This window comes from Lonchura striata, chromosome 32 (genome assembly GCF_050655825.1).
Source record: "Lonchura striata isolate lonStrDom1 chromosome 32, ASM5065582v1, whole genome shotgun sequence".
Lineage (NCBI taxonomy): Eukaryota > Metazoa > Chordata > Aves > Passeriformes > Estrildidae > Lonchura > Lonchura striata.
The window spans coordinates 6,674,252-6,700,644 of NC_140734.1; the positions used below are offsets into that span (position 1 = coordinate 6,674,252).

At 62.6% G+C, this 26,393-nt stretch overlaps 1 protein-coding gene and 1 long non-coding RNA gene across 2 annotated transcripts; both read left to right on the forward strand.

Moving 5' to 3' along the window:
* Nucleotides 1-4,869: 4,869 nt before the first annotated feature.
* On the forward strand, nucleotides 4,870-19,783 carry LOC144247843 (uncharacterized). Its single transcript, XR_014950614.1, has 6 exons — nucleotides 4,870-5,228; nucleotides 9,968-10,023; nucleotides 15,488-15,577; nucleotides 16,943-17,048; nucleotides 18,466-18,579; nucleotides 19,686-19,783. It is a non-coding gene; the product is annotated as an uncharacterized LOC144247843 (long non-coding RNA).
* LOC146764694 (uncharacterized) lies at nucleotides 19,748-26,393 on the forward strand. The gene is made up of 5 exons (XM_085564091.1): nucleotides 19,748-19,790; nucleotides 20,570-21,519; nucleotides 24,348-24,443; nucleotides 25,515-25,679; nucleotides 26,385-26,393. The coding sequence occupies exons 1-5, from the start codon at nucleotides 19,748-19,750 to the stop codon at nucleotides 26,391-26,393; spliced, it is 1,263 nt and encodes a 420-aa protein (XP_085420217.1).

Genomic DNA, 26,393 nt, shown 5'->3' on the forward strand with positions numbered 1-26,393 from the left:
GCGGCTTTGAGGCGTCACCCCCGGGAAGGGGCGGGGCTCGCTCATGGCGCCCTCCCATTGGTCGCGACGAAGCCCCGCCCACTCAATGGGCAGTGGTCCCTTCGGCCACGCCCCCCGCGGCAGAGGGGGCGGGGCTTTCCCCGCGCAGCAACACGGATGAACCGGAAGTGACGTCACGGCGGCGGAGAGGCGGGGCTTCCTGTGTGACGTGACTGGGGGCGGGGCCAGCGCGCGCGGCCGCCGCTGATTGGACAGCTTTGTGCCGTTGGCTCCGCCCCCTTCCTGTCAATCAGCGGGGTGGGCGGGGCTTGGGCGGAGGGGCGGGGCCAGCGCGGGGGGCGTGTCCCGCCCGGCCGGGCTCACCCGAGGCCCCAAATCTGCATTTTTCCCCCCAAAAACCCAAATTTCCCCTTTCCAGCCTCGCGGTTTTTGGGCCAAACTGTCGATTTTGGGCGGGAAAAGCCGATTTTTTGTCCAAGCCCCGACTTCAACCCAAATCCGCGTTTTTAGGGCCCCGAACCCTTTTTTTTGTGTGGAAAAAAAAGATCCGTTCTAGTGAGAAAAATGTTTATTTTAATGACTTAAGGCTTCATGTTAAACCCTAATCCCTCATTTTATAACCAAAACGTAAATTCAAAAAGTTAAAGGCTCGTTCTGGACATAAATCCCCAATTCTTGCGTCCAAAACACCTCTAAAAGTCCAAATTTCCTTTCTACATTTCAAAGATTTTTTATTGTTTGGCTCAAATTGTCAAATTTTAAGGTAAAGTCTGTATTTTCAGTGTTCAAAACCTCATTTTGGGCTCCAAACCCACATTTCTAGGGCCAAAATCATTAATTTGGGCTCCAAATCTTCATTTTCCCTGATTTTGGAGGCCAAAATCCACTTTAAATGAGAAAAACCTCCAGTTTTAGGGTTCAAACCCCTCTTTTGGGGGTGAAAAGTAGAATTTTTGGGGTCTCAAATATCACTTTTACGGCCAAAAACTTCATATTATTTTATAGGATTCGAAATTCCCCTTTTGGGTGCAAAGACTCATTTTTAGGTCACAAATCCACAGTTTTAGGGTTCAAACCCAAGTTTTAGGGCCGAACGCTTCATTTTTAGGATTTTTAGGGGGGTTTAAAGTTTTTTAGGGTAGAAAAATTGGATTTTTCGTGTCTCAAACCCCATTTTTTGTGCCAAAGCCTCAGTTCAGCGTCTAACCCCTCACTATTGGGTCCAAATTCTCAACTTTAGGGTCCAGCGCCTCTCTTAAAGTTAAAAACCTCAATTTTTAGACCCTTTTTAAAGGATAAACCCCCCGTTTTTCACCCCAAAGCTCAAATCCTCATTTAAATGTCCATTCCTGCTTTTTGGGGAGAAAACCCCTCATTTTCAGTGCCCAATCACTCAATTTTTTTTACCAAACACCTCTTTTGGGGCCAAATACTTCTTTTTTGGGGGGACAAGATGATTAATTTTAAGGCCACACTTCCTGTTTTTGGCACAAAAAAATCACATTTTCTGGGGTCAAAATTTAATTTATAGGCCAAAAACTTTGTATTTACGGCCAAATCCCTCAATTTTAAGTACAAAATCTTCAACTTTGGGCCCAAATTCAGCTTTTTTGGAGCCCTCGGCCGTCCCCAAGCCGAGTTTTTGGGTCATTTTAATCAATTTTTGGGTCCAAATTCCCCTTTCCGAGGCCTCCCCCCCCCCGCGTTGCCATGGCAACGGGCCCGGCGCGCCCTGCCGTGACGTCACGGCGGCGCCGGCCAATCAGAGCGCGGCTCGGCCGTTGTTGCTGGGGGAGGGTCACGTGGGAGGGGAGGGGCGCGCGGGGGGGTCACGTGACCCCGTGACAGGCGCCCCCCCCGGCGGGGGTCCGCGTGCAAGGGGTCACGTGACCCCGCGTGCAAATCCCAAATTTCCCCATTTAAATCCCAAATTTTCTCATCCAAATCCCGAATTCCCCGCACAAATCCCGAATTTCTCCACAAAAATCCCAAATTTCCCCGTCCAAATCCCGAATTCCCCGCACAAATCCCGAATTTCTCCACAAAAATCCCAAATTCCCTGTCCAAATCCCAAATTCCCTTATCCAAATCCCAGTTTCCCCCTTTAAATCTCAAATTCCCTTTCCAAATCCCAAATTTCCCCGTTTAACCCCCAAATTTCCTCATCCAAACCTCAAATGTCCACATGCACATCCCAGTTTTCCCTGTCCAAACCCCAAATTTCCCCGTCCAAATCCCAAATTTTCCTGTGCAAATCCCAAATTTCTCCCCACAAATCCCAGATTTCCCCGTTTAAACCACAAATTTCCTCGTTTAAACCCCAAATTCCCTCATCCAAATCCCTGTCCAAATCCCAAATTTCCCTGTTTAAACCCCAAATTTCCCCTGTTTAAATCTCAAATCTCCCCACACAAATCCCAAATTCTCTGTCCAAATCCAAATTTCCTCTCACAAAAACCAAATTTCCCCATATAAGCCCTGACTTTCCCCCCACAAATCCCAAATTCCCCCATTTAAACCCCAAATTTCCCAGTTTAATCCCCAAATTCCCCCATTTATACCCCAAATTCCCCCGTTTAAACCCCAAATTTCCCTGTTTAAACCCCGAATTTCCCCATTTAACTCCCAAATTTCCCCGTTTAAACCTCAAATTCCCCCGTTTAAACCCCAAATTCCCCCGTTTAAACCCCGAATTTCCCCATTTAACTCCCAAATTTCCCCGTTTAAACCCCAAATTCCCCCGTTTAAACCCCAAATTCCCTTTACAAATCCCAAATTTCTCCATTTAAATCCCAAATTTCCGCGTACAAGGACCGGGCAGGATGGTGGGGGTGGGGGAGGGTCTGCGGATCCCCCTCCCCCCCCCGTGCGAGGAGCCCCTCCCCCACAAGCCCCGCCCCCGGAGCCCCTCCCCATCAAGCCCCGCCCCCAGGAGCCCCTCCCCCACAATCCCCGCCCCCCGGAGCCCCTCCCCCCGGCACAGGCCGCCCCTCCCCCTCCCCTCCGGGCACCGCGGGGTTAAACGCGGCCCCTCCCCCCCCGCACCCCTCCCCCCCCCGCCGGAGCCGCCGGGGGGCGGGGCCAGGCCGGGAGGGGGCGTGGCCAGGCCGGGAGGGGGCGGAGCCAGGCCGGGAGGGGGCGGGGCCGCGCCAGCCGAGGCCACGCCCCCCGCCGGGCACGTGCGGTCCCGCGCGCTGCCCGAGGGGAGGGGGAGCGGGGGGGCGGGGCTTGGCGGAGGTGCCGCGCGCCCATTGGCCGGCGCTGGGACGGGGCTCCTGCCATTGGCTGGGGCGCGGTGTCCCCAGGGTGGCCCCGCCCCCGGCGGTGCCGGCGCGCCCCCTGCTGGGCGCGGTGCTGCTCTGCAATGGTTAAACCAGTATGCGCTTAAACTGGTCCCAGTATGGGCTTAAACGGGTCCCAGTATGGGATTAAACTGGTCCCAGTATGGGTTTAAACTGGTCCCAGGAGGGGCTTAAACTGGTCCCAGTAGGGGTTTAAACTGGTCCCAGTACGGGCTTAAACTGGTCCCAGTATGGGCTTAAACTAGTCCCAGTATGGGCTTAAACTGGTCCCAGTGTCGGGTTAAACTGGTCCCAGTAGGGGTTTAAACTGGTCCCAGTAGGGGTTTAAACTGGTCCCAGTATGGGCTGAAACTGGTCCCAGTACGGGCTTAAACTGGTCCCAGTATGGGCTTAAACTAGTCCCAGTATGGGCTTAAACTGGTCCCAGTATGGGCTGAAACTGGTCCCAGTACGGGCTTAAACTGGTCCCAGTATGGGCTTAAACTAGTCCCAGTATGGGCTTAAACTGGTCCCAGAATTGGGTTAAACTGGTCCCAGTATGCGCTTAAACTGGTCCCAGTATCGGGTAAAACTGGTTCCAGTATGGGCTTAAACTAGTCCCAGTATGGGCTTAAACTGGTCCCAGAATTGGGTTAAACTGGTCCCAGTAGGGGTTTAAACTGGTCCCAGTAGGGGTTTAAACTGGTCCCAGAATTGGGTTAAACTGGTCCCAGTATGGGCTTAAACTGGTTCCAGTACGGGCTTAAACTGGTCCCAGTATGGGCTTAAACTGGTTCCAGTATCGGGTAAAACTGGTCCCAGTATGGGTTTAAACTGGTCCCAGTATGGGTTTAAAATGGTCCCAGTACAGCTTCTACTGGTCCCAGTGCCTCCCAGTCCCCGTGTCACCCTGTACTGGTTGTACTACCAGCTCATACTGGTCCAGGCTCTCCCAGTACTGGAGTGTACTGGTCCCAGTGCGTCCAGTGCCACCCAGTCCCAGTCCCTGTGTCACCCTAGGCTGGGCCCAGTACTTCCCAGTATGGTTCTATACTGGTCCCAGTGCCATTCACTGGTACCTCATCCTATTCCAGTCCATCCCAGTCCCCCCCAGTCCCTCCCAGTCCCTCCCAGTCCCCTCCAGTCCCTCCCAGTCCCCCCCAGTCCCCCCCAATCCCTCCCAGTTCTCCCAGTCCCTCCCAGTTCCCTCCAGTCCCTCCCAGTCCCCCCCAATCCCTCCCAATTCTCCCAGTCCCTCCCAGTTCCCCCAGTCCCAGTTCCCCCAGTCCCAGTCTATCCCAGTTCCCTCCCAGTCCCCCCCAGTCCCACTTCCCCCAATTCCTCCCAGTCCCTCCCAGTCCCTCCCAGTCTCCCCAGTCCCTGCCAGTCGCCCCCAGTCTCTCCCAGTTCCCTCCCAGTCCCCCCCAATCCCTCCCAGTTCTCCCAGTCCCTCCCAGTCCCTCCCAGTTCCCCCAGTCCCCCCCAATCCCCTCCAATCCCCCCCAGTTCCCCCAGTCCCAGTCTATCCCAGTCCCCCCCCGTCCCTCCCTCCCGCCGCCGCGGTGGGCGTGGCCTCGCTGCCGGGTGGGCGTGGCCTCTCCATATATGGTCACACCCCTCCCCGCTCGGTGGGCGTGGCCCGGCGCACGAGGGGGCGTGGCCTGGCTCGGGGGCGTGGCCGTGCCGGGCTCGGGGGGCGTGGCCAGGCCGGGGGCGTGTCCGCGCCTCACCAATGGGCGTGTCGGTGGGCGGGGCCGGGCGGGCCCGCGCGGGCGGGGCGCGCGGCTCTCGGGTCCTTTGTTTGAGCGAGGCCGGAGCCGCGGAGCCGCCGCAGCGCCGGGGCCGGGCCGGGACCCCCGGGACCCCCGGGAGCCCCGCACCCGGCAGCCCCCGGCACCGCACCGGCACCGCACCGGCACCGCCGCACCGGCACCGCCAGCGCCGCAGGTACCGCGCGGCCGAGACAGCGGCGGGGGCAGCGCGGCCGGGCCGCGGCCTGGGGGGAGGAGGAGGAGGAGGAGGAGGAGGAGGAGGAGGAGGAGGAGGAGGAGGAGGAGGAGGAAGGGGGTGAGGGGTTTGTGTGGGGAGGGGGTGTCAGCTGAGGGGGGAATGGGGGTTTGGGGGGGGAGGGTGAGGGGAATTGGGGGGGTGGGCTGAGGGAATGGGGGGGCTGGGGTGGGGGGGTTAGGGGGGAATTTGGGGGGTGGGCTGAGGGGGGGGGCTGGGCTGGGGGTGAAGGGTTTGGGGTGGGGGGGGTCAGGGGTGAGGGGAGTGTGGGGGGGTGAGGTGCGTGAGGGGGAAACTGAGGCACAGTTGGGGGTGCGGGGGGGGGGGGCTGGGGGTGGGGGGGATTTGGGGGGGTCCGACCTTGTTGGGGTGAATGGAGGGGGGTCAGGGTTGGGGTGAATGGAGGGGGTTTTGGGGAGGGGGCGTCAAAGCTGAGGGGGATTTGGGGGGGGGGTCAGAGCTGAGGGGGATTTGGGGGAGGGTAAGGGTTGGGGTGAATTGAGGGGATTTTGTGGGGGGTCAAGCCTGAGGGGAATTTTTTGGGGGGGTTCAAAGCTGAGGGGAATTTAGGGGGGATCAGGGCTGAGGTGGATTTGGGGGAGTCCAGCCTTGTTGGGGTGAATGGAGGGGATTTTGGGGAGGGGGCGTCAAAGCTGAGGGGGATTTTGGGGGGTCAGGGCTGAGGGGAATTTGGGGGGATTTTGGGGAGGGGGCGTCAAAGCTGAGGGGAATTTTATGGGGGGTCAGGGTTGAGGTGAATTGAGGGGATCTTGGGGGGGGGGTCAAGCCTGAGGGGAATTTGGGGGGGCCCGGCCTTGTTGGGGTGAATGGAGGGGATTTTGGGGAGGGGGCGTCAAACCTGAGGGGGATTTTTTGGGGGGGTTCAGGGTTGGGGTGAATTGAGGGGATTTTGGGGAGGGGGTGTCCAAGCTGAGGGGGATTTGGGGGGGTCAAACCTGAGGGGAATTTGGGGGGATTTTGGGGAAGGGGCGTCAAAGCTGAGGGGAATTTGGGGGGGGGGGTCAGAGCTGAGGGGAATTTGGGGGGGGGGGTCAGGGTTGAGGTGGATTTTTGGGGGTCCAGCCTTGTTGGGGTGAATTGGGGGAATTTTGGGGAGGGGGTGTCAAAGCTGAGGGGGATTTTGGGGGGATCAGGGCTGAGGATGATTGGGGGGGGCAAAATGGGGGGGTTTTGAGGTGGGGGAGTAAAATTTGGGGTGAAATTGAGGGAATTTGGGTTTGGGTTTGGGAAATTGAGGTGGAATTGGGGGGGTCAGAGCTGAGGTAAAATGGGGGGGCTCAAATTTGAGGTGAAATTGGGGGGACTGATTAAAATTTGGGGTTCTGGGTGGGGGGGTCAGAGCTGAGGTGAAATTGGGGGGGGGGTCTGGTCCTGTTTTGGGTGATTTTGGGGGGGTTCTGTTAAAATTGAGGTGCAGTGGGGGGGGTTGGGCTGGGGGGATCAGATATGAGGTGAAATTGGGGGTTTTTTGGGGGTTTGGGAGAAATTTGAGGTGAAGTGGGGGGGTCTCACCGGGAGGGGGTCGTGGTGAGGGGAATTTGGGGGGTCTGGCCTTTTTGGGGTGATTTGGGGGGGTCTCACCGGGAGGGGGTCGTGGTGAGGGGAATTTGGGGGGTCTGGCCTTTTTGGGGTGATTTGGGGGGGGTCTCACCGGGAGGGGGTCGTGGTGAGGGGAATTTGGGGGGTCTGGCTTTTTTGGGGTGATTTGGGGGGGGTCTCACCTGGAGTGGGTCAGGGCTGAGGGGAATTTGGGGGGGCTCCATTAAGATTTGGGGGTTTGGGCTCGGGGGGGTCAAACCTGAGGTGAAATTGGGGGGGGGGCAAAGCTGAGATAATTGGGGGGGGTCGGGCTGGGGGGATAAATTGGGGGAGGTCAGGGCTGGGGGGAATTTGGGGGGCGCTGATGTGGGATAAGGGGGGGTCAAATGTGAGTTAAAATTTGTGTGTTTGGATTTTGGGGGGGGTTCAGGTTTGGGGGGGGGGTTTTCCTCTCCCCCTCCCCAAAAGTGATTTGGGGGTGTCTGGGCTGAGCTAAACTGGGGGGGGGGCTCTGACCCCCCTGGAGTGGATTTTGGGGGGGTCATTTGGGGTGAATTTGGGGGGGGGGGAAATCTGGGTCTTAAAGGGCCAGCGCAACTTTGGGGGGGCACCTTTGGTGACCCCCAACCCCTCTGTGCCTCAGTTTCCCTTTCTTAGGGGGTGTTTGTTGTATTTTTCTTTGGGGGGGGCACAGGGAGGTTTTGGGGGTCACGGGGGGGGTCTTGTAGGGATTTTGGGGGGGCTCTGGGAGGTTTGAGGTGTGTGGGGGGTATTTGGGGGTGTCAGGAAGGGGCCGGGTGGAATTTGGGGGGTCTGGGGGGGGGTTGGGGTGTCAGGAGAGGATTTGGGGGTGTCGGGGGGTCTGGGAGGATTTGGGGGGGCTCAGGGAGGGATTTGGGGGTGTCGGGGGGGCTGAGAGTTTTTTAGGGGGGGGTCGGGGGGGGTCAGGCCCTGCAGCCATGTTGGGGTGTAGCTCCTCCTGACCCCCCAAAATGCACCTGGGACCCCCCAAACACACCTGGGACCCCCTAAAATGCAGCTGGGACCCCCCAAAACACACCTGGGACCCTTCAAAATGTATCTGGGGTCCTCCTAAATGCACGTGGGACCCCCAAAATGAACCTGGGACCCCCAAAACACACCTGGGACCCCCTAAAATGCAGCTGGGACCCCCTAAACACACCTGGGACCCCCCAAACACACCTGGGACCCCCCAAACACACCTGGGACCCCCTAAAATGCACCTGGGACCCCCCAAACACACCTGGGACCCCCCAAACCACACCTGGGACCCCCCCCAAACACACCTGGGACCCCCTAAAATGCACCTGGGACCCCCCAAACACACCTGGGACCCCCCAAACACACCTGGGACCCCCTAAAATGCACCTGGGACCCCCCCAAACACACCTGGGACCCCCCAAACCACACCTGGGACCCCCTAAAATGCACCTGGGACCCCCCAAACCACACCTGGCCCCCCCCTGCCCCCCCGCCAGGGCGCCCCGGGCCAGGCTGGGTGCGGCTCCTGATAAGGCGGGTGTGGGAGCACTGGGAGGGACTGGGAGCACTGGGAGCCGGGGGCAAGGGTGAAGGCTGCACTGGGAGCGGGGTAAGGGCTGTACTGGGAGCACTGGGAACAGGGTAAGGGCTGTACTGGGAACACTGGGAACAGGGTAAGGGCTGTACTGGGAGCACTGGGAGCGGGGTAAGGGCTGTACTGGGAGCACTGGGAGCACTGGGAGCGGGGTAAGGGCTGTACTGGGAGCAATGGGAGCGGGGTAAGGGCTGTACTGGGAGCACTGGGAACACTGGGAGCGGGGTAAGGGCTGTACTGGGAGCAATGGGAGCGGGGTAAGGGCTGTACTGGGAGCACTGGGAATGGGGTAAGGGCTGTACTGGGAGCACTGGGAGCAGGGTAAGGGCTGTACTGGGAGCACTGGGAGCAATGGGAATGGGGTAAGGGCTGTACTGGGAGCACTGGGAGCAGGGTAAGGGCTGTACTGGGAGCACTGGGAGCAATGGGAACGGGGTAAGGGCTGTACTGGGAGCACTGGGAATGGGGTAAGGGCTGTACTGGGAGCACTGGGAATGGGGTAAGGGCTGTACTGGGAGCACTGGGAACGGGGTAAGAGTTGTACTGGGAGCACTGGGAACGGGGTAAGGGCTGTACTGGGAGCAGGGTAAGGGCTGTACTGGGAGCACTGGGAACAGGGTAAGGGCTGTACTGGGAACACTGGGAACAGGGTAAGGGCTGTACTGGGAACACTGGGAATGGGGTAAGGGCTGTACTGGGAGCACTGGGAGCTGGGTAACGGCTGTACTGGGAGCACTGGGAACACTGGGAATGGGGTAAGGGCTGTACTGGGAGCACTGGGAGCACTGGGAGCAGAAGGTGTTTGTGTACTGGGAGCGCTGTGTGAATCTATACTGGGAGCACTGGGAGCTGGGAGTGAGGGTTACTGGTGTTACTGGGCGTGACGGTTACTGGTGTTACTGGGAGCCGGGAACGGCTGCTACTGGTCATACTGGGAGCACTGGGAGCAGCAGTACTGGTGATACTGGGAGCAGTGGTACTGGTGTTACTGGGAGCAATGGTACTGGTCATACTGGGAGCAATGGTAGTGGTCATACTGGTCTTACTGGGAGCACTGGGAGCGGCAGTACTGGTCATACTGGGAGCATTGGGAGCAGTGGTAGTGGTCATACTGGGAGCACTGGGAGTAGCGGTACTGGTCATACTGGCAGCACTGGGAGCAGCGATACTGGTCATACTGGGAGCAGCGGTACTGGTCATACTGGGAGCACTGGGAGTAACGGTACTGGTCATACTGGGAGCACTGGGAGTGGAGATGGCCATACTGGGAGCTACTGGGGGTACTGGGAACAGTGGCACTGGTGATACTGGGAGCACTGGGAGCAGTGGTAGTGGTCATACTGGTCATACTGGGAGCACTGGGAGCAGCGGTACTGGTCATACTGGGAGCAGTGGTAGTGGTCATACTGGTCATACTGGGAGCAGCCCTCTGGGCCTTACTGGTCCCAGTAGGGCACTGGGAGGGGGGGAGGGGCCTCCCAGTGCTCCCAGTGCTCCCAGTAAGGCTCCGTGTCCCCCCCAGTCCCAGGCCATGGCTGGCGCGTAGCCCCTCCCCCGCCGGACCGGACCCTCGGACACGTGAGTGCCCCTCCCCCCCGGTCAGGTGTGACAGTGACACCCCCAGGTGTGACAGTGTCACCTGCACAGGTGTGACAGTGTCACCTGCACAGGTGTGACAGTGTCACCTGTCCAGGTGTGACAGTGTCACCTGCACAGGTGTGACAGTGTCACTTGTCCAGGTGTGTGTGTGACACCCCCAGGTGTGACAGTGACACCTGTCCAGGTGTGACAGTGTCACCTGTCCAGGTGTGACAGTGTCACCTGTCCAGGTGTGACAGTGTCACCTGTCCAGGTGTGTGTGTGACACCTCCAGGTGTGTGTGTGTGACACCCCCAGGTGTGACAGTGTCACCTGTCCAGGTGTGTGTGTGACACCCCCAGATGTGACAGTGTCACCTGCACAGGTGTGACAGTGTCACCTGTCCAGGTGTGACAGTGTCACCTGTCCAGGTGTGTGTGTGACACCTCCAGGTGTGTGTGTGTGACACCTCCAGGTGTGTGTGTGACACCCCCAGGTGTGACAGTGTCACCTGTGCAGGTGTGACAGTGTCACCTGCACAGGTTTGACAGTGTCACCTGTCCAGGTGTGACAGTGTCACCTGTCCAGGTGTGTGTGTGACACCCCCAGGTGTGACAGTGTCACCTGCACAGGTGTGACAGTGTCACCTGTGCAGGTGTGTGTGTGTGTGTGACACCCCCAGGTGTGACAGTGTCACCTGCACAGGTGTGACAGTGTCACCTGGCCAGGTGTGTGTGTGTGACACCCCCAGGTGTGACAGTGACACCTGTCCAGGTGTGACAGTGTCACATGTGCAGGTGTGTGTGTGTGAAGCCCCCAGGTATGACAGTGTCACCTGTCCAAGTGTGTGTGTGACACCAGGTGTGACCAGGTTGCACACCTGTGTTGTACAGAGAAGACACTGTCACACCTGTGTCACCCCCACAGGACACTGTCACCCCCGTGTCACCTCTGTAGGACACTGTCAGACCTGTGTCACCTCCACAGGACAGTGTCACACCTGTGTCACCTCCACGACAGATTGTCACACACACATTACACATGTGCCATCTCCGCAGGCCAGTGTCACACCCGTGTCACCTCTTTAGGGCAGTGTCACACCTGTGTCACCCCCTCAGGACACTGTCACCCCTGTGTCACCCCCGTGTCACACACCAAGGACCCTCCCCCGCTGTCCCCCCCACACCCCAATGTCACAGGGGCACCCCGGGGCCACCCCAGGCAGGGGACAGCGGTGACACGGGTGTCACAGGCGCGTGTCCGGGTCACGAGAGGCCGCGCGGGGTCACACGCGTGTGCCAGGTGTGTCACTGTCCCCAGGTGTCCCCTGTCCTCACCTCACCCTGGCTGTCCCCATGTCACCCCGTGGCTGCTGCCCCCGTGTCACCCCACGTGTCCCCAAATGTCCCCAGGTGTCCTCCCCGTGTCCCCAGGCGTGTCCGTGCCCTCCCCGTGTCCCCAGTTGTCCCCACGTCTGTCCCTGTGTCCTCACATGTCCCCAGGTGTGTCCTCACATGTCCCCACGTCTGTCCCTGTGTGTCCCCAGGTGTGTCCCTGTGTGTCCCCAGGTGTCCCCAGGTGTGTCCCTGTGTGTCCCCAGGTGCCCTCCCCATGTCACCACGTGTGTGTCCTCCGTGTCCCCCCCGTCCCCCCGTGTCCTCTGTGTCCCCCAGTGTCCCCCTGTGACCTCCAGTGTCCCCCCCATTGTCTCCCCTCATGTCCCCCCCGTGTCCCCCCCGTGTCCCCCCATTGTCCCCAATGTCCCCCATCCCCTGTCCCCAATGTCCCCCCCATTGTCCCCCCGTGTCCCCCCCACTGTCCCCTATTATCCCCCCATTGTCCCCCCAATGTCCCCCCCATTGTCCCTTCATTGTCCCCCCCGTGTCCCCCCAATGTCCCCCCAATATCCCCCCCATTGTCCCCCCATTGTCCCTCCATCCCGTATCCCCAATGTCCCCCCCATTGTCCCCCCGTGTCCCCCCGTGTCCCCCCGTGTCCCCCATTGTCCCCCCGTGTCCTCCCCCATTGTCCCCCCGTGTCCCCCATTGTCCCCCCGTGTCCCCCCGTGTCCTCCCCCATTGTCCCCCCGTGTCCCCCCGTGTCCCCCATTGTCCCCCATTGTCCCCCCGTGTCCCCCCGTGTCCCCCCGTGTCCCCCCGTGTCCCCCATTGTCCCCCCGTGTCCCCCCCGTGTCCCCCTGTATCCCCCCCATTGTCCCCCATTGTCCCCCCGTGTCCTCCCCCAATGTCCCCCCCCATGTCCCCTCCCGTGTCCCCCGTGTCCCCCGTGTCCCCCCGTGTCCCCCGTGTCCCCCCGTGTCTCCCCGTGTCCCCCCGTGTCCCCCATTGTCCCCCATTGTCCCCCTGTATCCCCCCGTGTCCCCCCGTGTCCCCCCGTGTCCCCCCCATTGTCCCCCATTATCCCCCCGTGTCCCCCATTGTCCCCCCGTGTCCTCCCCCCGTGTCCCCCCGTGTCCTCCCCCATTGTCCCCCATTGTCCCCCATTGTCCCCCCGTGGCCCCCCGTGGCCCCCCGTGTCCCCCATTGTCCCCCCGTGTCCCCCCGTGTCCCCCCCCGTGTCCCCCCGTGTCCCCCCGTGTCCCCTCCCGTGTCCCCCCGTGTCCCCCCGTGTCCCCTCCCGTGTCCCCCCGTGTCCCCCATTGTCCCCCCGTGTCCCCCCCCGTGTCCCCCATTGTCCCCCCGTGTCCTCCCCCATTGTCCCCCCGTGTCCCCCATTGTCCCCCCGTGTCCTCCCCCATTGTCCCCCCGTGTCCCCCCGTGTCCCCCCGTGTCCCCCCAATGTCCCCCCGTGTCCCCCCGTGTCCCCCCAATGTCCCCCCGTGTCCCCCCGTGTCCCCCCGTGTCCCCCATTGTCCCCCCATTGTCCCCCCGTGTCCCCCCGTGTCCCCCATTGTCCCCCCATTGTCCCCCCGTGTCCCCCCGTGTCCCCCCGTGTCCCCCCGTGTCCCCCCGTGTCCCCCATTGTCCCCCCATTGTCCCCCCGTGTCCCCCCGTGTCCCCCATTGTCCCCCCGTGTCCCCCTGTATCCCCCCCAATGTCCCCCCGTGTCCCTCCCCCACGCCGGGATTCCCCCTCCCCCCCCCGCCCGTCGCGTGCATCCGGCTGACGTCACGGGGGGGAGGGGGGAGGGGAGGGGACACCCACGCGGGCCGTGACTCACGGGGTGTCACCCGGACACCGGGACGGTGTCACCACGCGGGACAGGGACACCCGGACACCGGGCACGCGGCACGGGTGAGGGACGGCGTGGGGCGGTCACTGGCGTGGGGCGGTCACTCGTGGTGTGGGGCGGTCACTCGTGGTGTGGGGCAGTCACGTGTGGGGCGGTCACTGGGGCGTGGGGCGGTCACTGGGGCGTGGGGTGGTCACTGTGGTGTGGGGCGGTCACTGGGGTGTGGGGCGGTCACTCGTGGTGTGGGGCGGTCACTGGGGCGTGGGGCGGTCACTCGTGGTGTGGGGCAGTCACGTGTGGGGCGGTCACTGGGGCGTGGGACGGTCACTGTGGCGTGGGGGGGGTCAGCGGAGTGGGGGGGGTGTGGCTGGGCAGGGGGCACACGTGTGTGGCCGTGGGGCAGCCCGGCCGTGGGTCAGTGTGGTCACTCTGGCCGTGGGTCACTCTGGTTATCGGTCACTCTGGTTATTGGTCACTCTGGTTATTGGTCACTCTGGCCGTGGGTCACCCTGGCTGTGGGTCACTCTGGCTGTGGGTCACTCTGGCTGTGGGTCACTGGTGACCGTGGGTCACTCTGGCCATGGGTCAGTGTGGTTATTGATCTCTCTGACCATTGGTCACTGGTGGCTGTGGGGTCACAGGTGTGTGACCGTGGGTCAGCCTGGCTGTGGGTCAGTGTGGTCACTCTGGCCATGGGTCACTGGTGACCGTGGGTGACTCTGGCTGTGGGTCACTGGTGACTGTGGGTCACTCTGGCCGTGGGCCACTGGTGACCGTGGGTGACTCTGGCTGTGGGTCAGCCTGACTGTTGGTCACTCTGTTTATTGGTCAGTCTGGTTGTTGGTCACTCATGGCTGTTGGTCACTCATATGTGTGTGACCGTGGGTCAGCCTGGCCGTGGGTCAGTGTGGCTGTTGGTCACTCTGGCCGTGGGTCAGTGTGTCTGTGGGTCACTCTGGCCATGGGTCACTCTGGTTATTGGTCACTCATGGCTGTGGGTCACTCGTGTCTGTGGGTCAGCCTGGCTGTTGGTCACTCTGTTTATTGGTCAGTCTGGTTGTTGGTCACTCATGGCTGTTGGTCACTCATATGTGTGTGACCGTGGGTCAGCCTGGCCGTGGGTCAGTGTGGCTGTTGGTCACTCCGGCCGTGGGTCAGTGTGTCTGTGGGTCACTCCGGCCGTGGGTCAGTGTGGCTGTTGGTCACTCTGGCCGTGGGTCACTCTGTTTATTGGTCACTCATGGCCGTGGGTCACTCCGGCCGTGGTCACCATGTTTGGGGTCACTCTGCTCGAGTGTCCCACTCGTGCCTCACCTGGTGGCATGTCCCGAGTGTCCCCAAATGTCCCGAGTGTCCCCAGTGTCCCTCTGTCCCCGCGTGTCCCTCTGTCCCCGCGTGTCCCCCTGTCCCCGCGTGTCCCCCTGTCCCCAGTGTCCCTCTGTCCCCGCGTGTCCCCCTGTCCCCAGTGTCCCTCTGTCCCCAGTGTCCCCCTGTCCCCGCGTGTCCCCCTGTCCCCACTGTCCCCCTGTCCGGGTGTGTCCCCCTGTCCCCGCGTGTCCCCCTGTCCCCGCGTGTCCCTCTGTCCCCAGTGTCCCCCTGTCCCCAGTGTCCCTCTGTCCCCGCGTGTCCCTCTGTCCCCAGTGTCCCCCTGTCCCCGCGTGTCCCCCTGTCCCCGCGTGTCCCTCTGTCCGGGTGTGTCCCCCTGTCCCCAGTGTCCCCCTGTTCCCAGTGTCCCCCTGTCCCCAGTGTCCCCCTGTCCCCGCGTGTCCCCCTGTCCCCGCGTGTCCCTCTGTCCCCAGTGTCCCCAAATGTCCCCAGTGTCCCCCTGTCCCCGCGTGTCCCCCTGTCCCCGCGTGTCCCCCTGTCCCCAGTGTCCCTCTGTCCGGGTGTGTCCCCCTGTCCCCGCGTGTCCCCCTGTCCCCGCGTGTCCCCCTGTCCCCAAGTGTCGCCGTCCCCTTCCCGCTCCCCGTGGGCGTCGCGGGGTCCCCTTGGCCACGCCCCTGCCCGTGACGTCACGGGAAAACCCGAATTTCTCCCCAGCCGTGCCCGTGACGTCACAGCTGGGGGCGGGGGAAGGCCCCGCCCCCTCCAGCGTCCCCAAATGTCCCCAAATGTCCCCAAATGTCCCCAAATGTCCCCAAATGTCCCCAAGCCCCGCCCCAAGCGTCTCCCCATTCAGCCCCACGGGGGGCGGGGCCCCGCCTTGCCCCGCCCTCCCCTCTGCTCATTGGCCAGCACCAGCCTGAGCCCTCTCCCCATTGGTCGCCCTCAGGCTGAGCCAGCGCCGGAAGGGAGCGATGATTGGCTGCCAGGCGAGAGGCGCGCTGTGATTGGCCGGTTCCTGGAGAGAGTCGCGTCATCGGTGAGGGGGCGGGGCGTGGGTGAGGGGGGCGGGGCGTGGGTGAGGGGGGCGGGGCCTGCGGTGTGAGAGGCACCGCCCACTTCCGCACCACGTGATCGCGGAACTGCCCCGAAAGTGCCCCAAAATTGATCCAAAACTGCCCCAGAACTGCCCCAAAATTGATCCAAAACTGCCCCAGAACTGCCCCAGAACTGCCCCTAAAAGTGCCCCAAAATTGCCCTAAATGTGCCCCAAAATTGATCCAAAACTGCCCCAAAACTGCCCCAGAACTGCCCCTGAAACTGCCCCAAAATTGATCCAAAACTGCCCCAGAACTGCCCCTGAAACTGCCCCAAAATTGATCCAAAACTGCCCCAGAACTGCCCCAAAACTGCCCCTGAAACTGCCCCAAAATTGATCCAAAACTGCCCCAGAACTGCCCCAAAACTGCCCCTGAAACTGCTCCAAAATTGATCCAAAACTGCCCCAGAACTGCCCCAAAACTGCCCCAGAACTGCCCCTGAAAGTGCCCCAAAATTGCCCTAAATGTGCCCCAAAATTGATCCAAAAGTGCCCCAGAACTGCCCCTGAAAACGCCCCAAAATTGTCCCAGAATTGATCCAAAAGTGCCCCAGAACTGCCCCAAAAGTTCCCCAGAACTGCCCCTGAAACTGCCCCGGAATTGATCCAAAAAGTGCCCCAGAATTGTCCCTAAAAGTGCCCCCCAAGTGCCCCCTAAGTGCCCCCAGCTGCCCCCCAAATGCCCCCAAGTGCCCTGGTACTCCCCGGCTGCCCCCCAATTGCCCCAGTGCCCCCTAAATGCCCCCAGCTGCCCCCCAATTGCCCCAGTGCCCCCCAAGTGCCCCCAGGTGCCTTCTAAGTGCCCCCAGGTTTCCCCAGCTGCCCCCCAGCTGCCCCCCCAAGTGCCCCCCAAGTGCCCCAGTGCCCCTCAAGTGCCCCCCAGGTGCCCCTGGTGCCCCCCAAATGCCCCCAAATGCCCCCCAGCTGCCCCTCAAGTGCCCCCAGGTTTCCCCAGCTGCCCCCACGTGCCCCCAACGTGCCCCCCAAGTGCCCCTGGTGCCCCCCAGGTGCCCCCAGCTGTCCCCCAACTGCCCCCCAGCTGCCCCTAAGTGCCCCCCAACTGCCCCCCAGCTGCCCCCCAATTACCCCCACGTGCCCCCAGGTGCCCCCAGGTGCCCCCCGAGTGCCCCCTGAGTGCCGTCCCCCCCCCAGGTGCCCCCCAATTACCCCCACGTGCCCCCAGGTGCCCCCCAGGTGCCCCCAGGTACCCCCAGGTACCCCCCGGTGCCCCCCAGGTGCCCCCCGAGTGCCCAGGTGCCCCCCGGTGCCCCCCAGGTGCCCCTGAGTGCCGTCCCCCCCCCCCAGGTGCATGTGGCAGTGAGGGAGGGGCCGCCCCCGCCCAGCAGCCGCCCCCTCCCCCCCCCCACGGGGGGGCCGCGGGGGGACCCAGCCCTGCCCCGCCCCACAAGTGGTGAGTGGGGGGCTCGGGGGGTCGTGGGGGGTCTGGGGGGCCGTTTAGGGGGTCGTGGGGGTGGTTTGGGGGGTCTGTGGGGCTGGTTTGGGGGTCATGGGGGGGTTTTGGGGGCTCTATGGGGCTGTTTATGGGGTCACAGGGGTGGTTTTGGGGGGTCTTTGGGGCTGTTTATGGGGTCATGGGGGGTTTTGGGGGTCATGGGGGGTCTGGGGGGCTGTTTATGGGGTCACGGGGGGCTTTGGGGGTCTATGGGGCTGGTTTGGGGGTCATGGGGGGGTTTTGGGGGGTCTTTGGGGCTGTTTATGGGGTCACGGGGGGTTTTGGGGGTCATGGGGGGTCTGGGGGGCTGTTTATGGGGTCACGGGGGGTTTTGGGGGTCATGGGGGGTCTGTGGGGCTGTTTATGGGGTCATGGGGGGTTTTGGGGGTCTATGGGGCTGGTTTGGGGGTCACAGGGCTGGTTTGGGGGTTATGGGGCTGTTTATGGGGTCGTGGGGGGCTTTGGGGGTCTGTGGGGCTGGTTTGGGGGTCTGTGGGGGGGGTTGGGGGAGTTCTGGGGTATCCATGGGGTGGGCCGGTGGGTCTGTGGGGCGGATCTGTGGGGCAGGGGTGGATCTGTGGGGCAGGGGTGGATCTGTGGGGCAGGGCGGGTCTGTGGGGTGGATCTATGGGGTGGATCTATGGGTCGGGGTGGATCTATGGGGCAGGGTGGATCTATGGGGCAGGGTGGATCTATGGGTCAAGGTGGATCTGTGGGGTGGATCTATGGGGCAGGGCGGGTCCGTGGGGCAGGGGTGGATCTATGGGGCAGGGTGGATCTGTGGGGTGGATCTGTGGGGCAGGGTGGATCTGTGGGGTGGATCTATGGGTTGGGGTGGATCTGTGGGGTGGATCTGTGGGGTGGATCTATGGGTCGGGGCGGATCTATGGGGTGGATCTATGGGTTGGGGCGGATCTATGGGGTGGATCTATGGGGTGGATCTATGGGTTGGGGCGGATCTATGGGGTGGATCTATGGGTCGGGGCAGATCTATGGGGTGGATCTATGGGTCTGGGTGGATCTATGGGGTGGATCTATGGGTCGGGGCGGATCTATGGGGTGGATCTATGGGTCAGGGCAGATCTATGGGGTGGATCTATGGGTCTGGGTGGATCTATGGGGTGGATCTATGGGTCGGGGCGGATCTATGGGTCGGGGCGGATCTATGGGTCGGGTCTGTGGGTCAGGGGTGGATCTATGGGTTGGTGTGGATCTATGGGGCGGGGCGGATCTATGGGGCGGATCTATGGGCCAGGGCAGATCTATGGGTCGGGGCGGATCTATGGGGTGTATCTATGGGTCGGGGCGGATCTATGGGGCGGCTCCGTGGGTCCGCGTGTCCGTGGGTCGGGCGCAGAGCCGCTGTGCCCCCCAGGCCGATGCATCGCGCCGTGGAGCCCCTGGGGGGCCGGGCCGGACGCGACCCCTTCGCCGTGGGGAGCCTGGGCTGGGCCGGCTGCCCCCCACGGGCCTGGCTGCCGCCCCCCAGGTGGGACCCACAGCTGACCTGTGACCCATAACTGACCCATAATTGACCCATAACTGACCCACAACTGACCTGTGACCCATAACTGACCCATAACTGACCCATAACTGACCCATAACTGACCCACAACTGACCTGTGACCCATAACTGACCCATAACTGACCCATAACTGACCCATAACTGACCTGTGACCCATAACTGACCCATAACTGACACCCCTGACCCCTCACTGCCCCCCACGGGCCTGGCTGCCGCCCCCCAGGTGGGACCCACAACTGACCTGTGACCCATAACTGACCCACAACTGACCCATAACTGACCCCTCTGACCCATAACTGACCCATAACTGACCCCCCTGACCCATAACTGACCCATAACTGACCCATAACTGACCCATAACTGACCCACAACTGACCTGTGACCCATAACTGACCCATAACTGACCCACAACTGATCCCTCTGACCCATAACTGACCCATAACTGACCCATAACTGACCCCTCTGACCCATAACTGACCCATAACTGACCCATAACTGACCCACAACTGACCTGTGACCCATAACTGACCCATAACTGACCCACAACTGATCCCTCTGACCCATAACTGACCCATAACTGACCCATAACTGACCCATAACTGACCTGTGACCCATAACTGACCCATAACTGACCCATAACTGACCCCTCTGACCCATAACTGACCCCTCTGACCCACAGCTGACCCCTCTGACCCACAACTGACCCATAACTGACCCATAACTGACCCACAGCTGACCCACAACTGACCCATAACTGACCCATAACTGACCCATAACTGACCCCTCTGACCCATAACTGACCCCTCTCACCCACAACTGACCCATAACTGACCCATAACTGACCCCTCTGATCCATAACTGACCTCCCTGACCTATAACTGACCCATAACTGACCCCTCTGACCCACAACTGACCCACAACTGACCCCTAAGTGACCCCTCTGACCCCCAAGTGACCCCTCTGACCCCAAGGATCCCCATTTTGGGGGTCTCTCCCCCATTTTGGGGGTCTCTCCCCCATTTTGGGGGTCTCCCCCATTTTTGGCCCCCCCTCACTGCCCTGCCCCCCAGGTGCTCCCCCAGCCTCGGCCCGGCGCCGCTGCCCCCCCACCTGGCGCCCCCCCCCAGCGGAAATGGGGGGCCGCCCCTCCCCCACAAGGCCTTCTACCCCCCGGGGTAAGTGCTGACCCCCCCCAAAATCCGTCACCCCAAAATGTGCCCCCCAAAATGTGTCACCTGCACCCCAAAATGTGTCATTTATACCCCAAAATGTGTCACCTGCACCCCAAAATGTGTCACACCCCAAAATGTGTCACCTGCACCCCAAAATGTGTCACCTGCACCCCAAAATGTGTCATTTATACCCCAAAATGTGCCACTTATACCCCAAAATGTGTCATTTATACCCTAAAATGTGTCCCCCCCAATCCGAAAATGGGTCCTGGTGGGGTCCCTATGGGGCTGAGCCCCCCCAGATGTCCCCGTGTCCCCCCCGGGCCCCCCTGGACCCCCTCCAGGGCTGTGTTTGGGGGTCCCTATGGGGCAGAGCCCCTCCAGATCCCCATTTTGGGGGGTCCCCGGGGGTCCCTATGGGGCAGAACCCCCCCGACCCCCATTTTGGGGGGTCCCTATGGGGCTGAGCCCCCCCCAGATCCCCATTTTGGGGGGTCCCCGGGGGTCCCTATGGGGCAGAACCCCCCCGACCCCCATTTTGGGGGGTCCCTATGGGGCTGAGGCTCCCCAGATCCCCATTTTGGAGGATCCCTATGGGGCAGAGCCCCCCCAGATCCCCATTTTGGGGGGTCCCTATGGGGCAGAACCCCCCCCGATCCCCATTTTGGGGGGTCCCCGGCGGTCCCTATGGGGCAGAGCCCCCCCAAATCTCCATTCTGGGGGGGTCCCTATGGGGCAGACCCCCCCCGATCCCCATTCTGGGGGGTCCCTATGGGGCTGAGCCCCCCCGATCCCCATTCTGGGGGGTCCCCGGGGGTCCCGGTGGCCCCCACCCCACAGATGTCCCCCCTGTCCCCCCAGAGCCCCCCGGGCCCCCCTGGAGCCCCTCCCGGGCTGCGTCCGGGCGCTGCAGCCCTGGGACCCCCCCGGCCCCGAGGCCACCCCCGAGCTGGAGGAGCCCCCGAGCTGCCACCACGGGCGGCACCGGGGCCACCGGCCCGGGGACGTCGGCCACCGGCCCGGGGACATCGGCCACCGGCCCGGGGACGTCGGCCACCGGCCCGGGGACGTCGGTCATCGCCCTGGGGACATCGGCCACCGGCCTGGGGACATCGGCCACCGGCCCGGGGACGTCGGCCACCGGCCCGGGGACATCGGCCACCGGCCCGGGGACATCGGTCATCGCCCTGGGGACATCGGTCATCGCCCTGGGGACATCGGCCACCGGCCCGGGGACATCGGCCACCGGCCCGGGGACGTCAGCCACCGGCCCGGGGACGTCGGCCACCGGCCCGGGGACATCGGTCATCGCCCTGGGGACATCGGCCACCGGCCCGGGGACATCGGCCACCGGCCCGGAGACAGCAGCCACCGCCTTGGGGACATCGGTCATCGCCCTGGGGACATCGGCCACCGGCCTGGGGACATCGGTCACCGCCTTGGGGATGTTGGCCACCGGCACGGGGACGTCGGCCACCGCCTTGGGGACATTGGCCACCGCCTTGGGGACGTCGGCCACCGGCCCGGGGACATCAGTCACCGTCTTGGGGACATCGGCCACCGGCCCGGGGACGTCGGCCACCGGCACGGAGATGTTGGCCACCGCCTTGGGGACATCGGCCACCGGCACGGGGACATCGGCCACCGGCACGGCGGGGACGGCGGCCACCGCGGGGACGTCGTCGGTGGCCACCGAGGGGACATCGCCGCCCGCATCGGGCGCCTGCAGCAGGTGGGGACAGCGAGGGGACAGCGAGGGGACAGCGAGGGGACACTGAGGGGACAGCGAGGGGACAGCGAGGGGACAGCGAGGGGACAGGGAGGGGACAATGGACACTGGGGGAACATTGTGGGGACAGTTGGGAGGACATTGAGGAGACACTGAGGGGACATTGAGGGGACAATGAGGGGACAGCGAGGGGACAGGGAGGGGACAGGGAGGGGACAATGAGGGGACAGGGAGGGGACAGGGAGGGGACAGCGAGGGGACACTGAGGGGACACTGAGGGGACAGAGAGGGGACACTGAGGGGACAGGGAGGGGACAGTGAGGGGACAGTGAGAGGACAGGGAGGGGACAGCGAGGGGACAGCGAGGGGACAGGGAGGGGACAATGAGGGGACAGGGAGGGGACAGCGAGGGGACAGCGAGGGGACACTGAGGGGACAGCGAGGGGACACTGAGGGGACACTGAGGGGACAGAGAGGGGACACTGAGGGGACAGGGAGGGGACAGCGAGGGGACAGGGAGGGGACAGCGAGGGGACAGTGAGGGGACAATGAGAGGACAGGGAGGGGACAGCGGGGGGACAGCGAGGGGACAGGGAGGGGACAGTGAGGGGACAGGGAGGGGACAGTGAGAGGACAGTGAGGGGACAGGGAGGGGACAATGAGGAGACATTTGAGCTGACATTGTGGGGACACTGAGAGGACATTGAGAGAACTTTGAGGGGACATTGAGGGGACCCTGAAGGGACATTGAGGGGACACTTAGGGGACATTATGGGGACATTGAGAGGACATTGAGGTGACACTGAGGGGACACTGAGGGGACACTGAGGGGACACTGAGAGAACTTTGAAGGGACACTGAGGGGCCATGGTGGGGACATTGAGAGGACGTTGAGGTGACATTGATGGGACATTGACGGGACATTGAGGGGACATTGTGGGGATATGGAGGGGACATTGAGAGAACTTTGAGGGGACAGGGAGGGGACCCTGAAGGGACACTGTGGGGACACTGAGGGGACACTGAGAGGACATTGGGGTGATATTGTGGTGGCACTGAGTGGACATTATGAGGACATTGAGAGGACATTGTGGGGACATTGAGGGGACAGTGGCGGGACACTGAGAGGACATTGAGGGGACAGTTGGGAGGACATTGAGGAGACACTGAGGGGACATTGAGGGGACATTTTGAGGGGACATTTGAGGTGACCTTGTGGGGACATTGAGGAAACATCGAGAGAACTTTGAGGGGACATTGAGGGGACACTGTGGGGACATTGGGGTGATATTGTGGGGACACTGGGGGGACACTGAGGGGACATTGGGGGATATCAAGGGGACATTGAGAGAACTTTGAGAGGACATTGAGAGGACATTGAGGGGACATTGAGGGGACACTGTGGGGACACTGAGGGGATGTTATGAGGACATTGTGGGGACACTGAGAGAACTTTGAAGGGACACTGAGGGGCCATGGTGGGGACATTGAGAGGACATTGAGGTGACACTGTGGGGACACTGAGGGGACGTTGTGGGGATAATGGCGGGATATTGGGGGGCCATTGAAGAGACGTGAAGGGGACATTGAGGGGACATTGAGGGAACACTGTGGGGACATTGTGGGGACTTTGAGGGGACAGTGAGGGGACACTGAGGGACATCCCTGGGGGCTGTCCCCTAGCTCTCCCCATGTCCCTGGGGGTGTCCCCATGTCCCTGAGGTATCCTTGGGGGGTGTCCCCAAGGTGTCCCCCTGTCCCTGAGGTGTCCCCCTGTTCCTTGGGATGTCCCCAAGGTGTCCCCGGGGTGTCCCCGAGGTGTCCCTGAGGTGTCCCCATGTCCCTGGGGGTGTCCCTGAGGTGTCCCCCTGTCCCCGAGGTGTCCCCGAGGTGTCCCCGAGGTGTCCCCCTGTCCCTGGGCGTGTCCCCAAGGTGTCCCTGAGGTGTCCCCAAGGTGTCCCCCTGTCCCTGAGGTGTCCCCGAGGTGTCCCTGAGGTGTCCCCATGTCCCTGGGGGTGTCCCTGAGGTGTCCCCCTGTCCCCGAGGTGTCCCCGAGGTGTCCCCGAGGTGTCCCCCTGTCCCTGGGCGTGTCCCCAAGGTGTCCCCGGGGTGTCCCCAAGGTGTCCCCCTGTCCCCGAGGTGTCCCCAAGGTGTCCCCCTGTCCCCGAGGTGTCCCTGAGGTGTCCCCCTGTCCCTGGGGATGTCCCCGAGGTGTCACCCTGTCCCTGAGGTGTCCCCGAGGTGTCCCCGAGGTGTCCCTGAGGTGTCCCCATGTCCCTGGAGGTGTCCCTGAGGTGTCCCCCTGTCCCTGGGGGTGTCCCCGAGGTGTCCCTGAGGTGTCCCCATGTCCCTGGAGGTGTCCCCAAGGTGTCCCCAAGGTGTCCCTGGGGGTGTCCCCGAGGTGTCGCCCTGTCCCTGAGGTGTCCCCGAGGTGTCCCCAAGGTGTCCCCCTGTCCCCGAGGTGTCCCTGAGGTGTCCCCGAGGTGTCCCCGAGGTGTCCCCAAGGTGTCCCTGGGGATGTCCCCGAGGTGTCCCCGAGGTGTCCCTGAGGTGTCCCCGAGGTGTCCCTGAGGTGTCCCCAAGGTGTCCCCCTGTCCCTGAGGTGTCCCCGAGGTGTCCCCGAGGTGTCCCTGAGGTGTCCCCCTGTCCCCGAGGTGTCCCCGAGGTGTCCCCGAGGTGTCCCCGAGGTGTCCCTGAGGTGTCCCCCTGTCCCCGAGGTGTCCCCAGGGTGTCCCTGAGGTGTCCCCAAGGTGTCCCCCTGTCCCCGAGGTGTCCCCGAGGTGTCCCCAAGGTGTCCCCGAGGTGTCCCTGAGGTGTCCCCCTGTCCCCAGGCCCAGCTCTGGAGTTTCCCCCCCGGCCCCGTGTCCCCCCCCCGGGCCCGGGCCCTGCCCCCCCTCCAGCAGGTCTGGAGCCTGCTGCACCCCGAGGTGAGGGGGTTTGGGGGGATTTGGGGGGATTTGGGGGGCTGGGAATGGGATTTGGGGGGCTGGGAAGGGGATTTGGGGGGTGGATTTGGGGGGCTGGGGGGGATTTGGGGGGATTTGGGGGGCTGGGGAGGGATTTGGGGGGCTGGGAGGGGATTTGGGGGGGATTTGGGGGGTGGATTTGGGGGGCTGGGGGGGATTTGGGGGGATTTGGGGGGCTGGGAGGGGATTTGGGGGGGTTAGAGGGGGATTTGGGGGGCTGGGAAAGGGATTTGGGGGGCTGTGGAGGGGATTGGGGGGTTGGGGGGGATTTGGGAGGGTTAGAGGGGATTGGGGGGGTTAGAGGGGATTTGGGGGGCTGGGGAGGGGGTTTGGAAGGTTCTGGGGGAAATTTGGGGGAGATAAAGGGGCTGGGGAGGGGATTTGGGGGTGTTTGGGGGGGTTAGAGGGCAATTGGGGTCTGGGGAGTGATTTTGGGGGTGTTTGGGAGGATTTTGGGGGTGTTTGGGAGGATTTTGGGGCTGTCTGAGGGGATTTGGGGGTGTTTGGGGGAATTTTGAGGGTGTTTGGGAGGATTTTGAGGGTGTTTGGGAGGATTTTGGGGGTGTTTGGGAGGATTTTGGGGCTGTCTGAGGGGATTTGGGGGTGTTTGGGGGAATTTTGGGGGTGTTTGAGGGGATTTTGAGGGTGTTTGGGAGGATTTTGAGGGTGTTTGGGAGGATTTTGGGGGTGTTTGGGAGGATTTTGGGGGTTTTTGGGGGGATTTTGGGGGTGTTTGAGGGGATTTGGGGGTGTTTGAGGGGATTTGGGGGTGTTTGAGGGGATTTGGGGGTGTTTGGGGAGAATTGGGGGGTTTTAAGGGTCTGGGGGGGATTTTTGGAGATTTTGGGGAGAACTGGGGGAGGGGCTCAGAGGATCGCGGGGGGGGGTATTTTGGGGGGGGGGGGGCACTGGGAATGGGACCAGGCCTTACTGGGAGCACTGGGAATGGGGGAGGGGGTGGTGGGGGTGACGCCGCCCCTCCCCCCCCACCCCCCAACCCCCCCCTTACCCCAGCTCCCCTCCCCCCCCCAGAAAAGAACCTTCCCGGCCAAAAGGGGGGGGGCGCAGCTGAAGAGGGGGGCGGCCCCCCCCGACCCCCCCCCCGCGGGGCAGCCCCTCCCCCCCGCCCCGCCCCCCCCGCCCCCCCCCGAGGAGCCGCCCACCCCCCTCAAACGGCGCCGCAGCGGCAGCCCCCAGGTGGGGGAGGGGCCGGAATTTGGGGGGGGGAGGAGGGGCTGGGGGGGGGCACCGAGGGGTTCGGGGGGGGTTAAAGATTGGGGGAAAGGGGGTAAAATGAGGGGGGGGTTTGGGGGGGTGAAATGGGTCTGGGGGGGTTTAAAGGGGTCTGGGGGTGCTTTAGAGGGGTTTGGGGGGCTGAAATGGGTCTGGGGGGACAGCAAATGGGGTTTTGGGGGGGTGAAATGGGTCTGGGGGGTTTAAAAGGGATTTGGGGGGGCACTGAGGGGTCTGGGGGGCTGAAATAGGTCTGGGAGGGTTTAAACGGGATTTAGGGGGGCGAAATGGGTCTGGGGGGGTTTAAAAGGGGTCTTGGGGGGGTGAAATGGGTCTGGGGGGGTTTAAAAGGGATTTGGGGGGGCACTGAGGGGTCTGGGGGGCTGAAATGGGTCTGGGGGTGCTTTAAAGGGGTTTGGGGGGCTGAAATGGGTCTGGGGGGACAGCAAATGGGGTTTTGGGGGGGTGAAAAGGGTCTGGGGGGGTTTAAAAGGGATTTGGGGGGGCACTGAGGGGTCTGGGGGGCTGAAATGGGTCTGGGGGCTGAAATGGGTCTGGGGGGTTTAAAGGAATCTGGGGGGGTGAAATGGGTCTGGGGGTGCTTTAAAGGGGTCTGAGGGGGCCCTGAGGGGTCTGGGGGGCTTAAATGGGTCTGGGGGTGTTTTAAAGGGGATTTAG

Excerpts from the sequence above, each read along its gene's own strand:
- LOC146764694 (XM_085564091.1), top strand. The coding sequence starts at position 19,748 with ATGGGGGGCCGCCCCTCCCCCACAAGGCCTTCTACCCCCCGGG. Across the intron at positions 19,791-20,569 it reads AAGGCCTTCTACCCCCCGGG|CCCCCCCGATCCCCATTCTG; the intron begins GTAAGTGCTGAC and ends TATGGGGCTGAG. Across the intron at positions 24,444-25,514 it reads GGAGCCTGCTGCACCCCGAG|AAAAGAACCTTCCCGGCCAA; the intron begins GTGAGGGGGTTT and ends TCCCCCCCCCAG.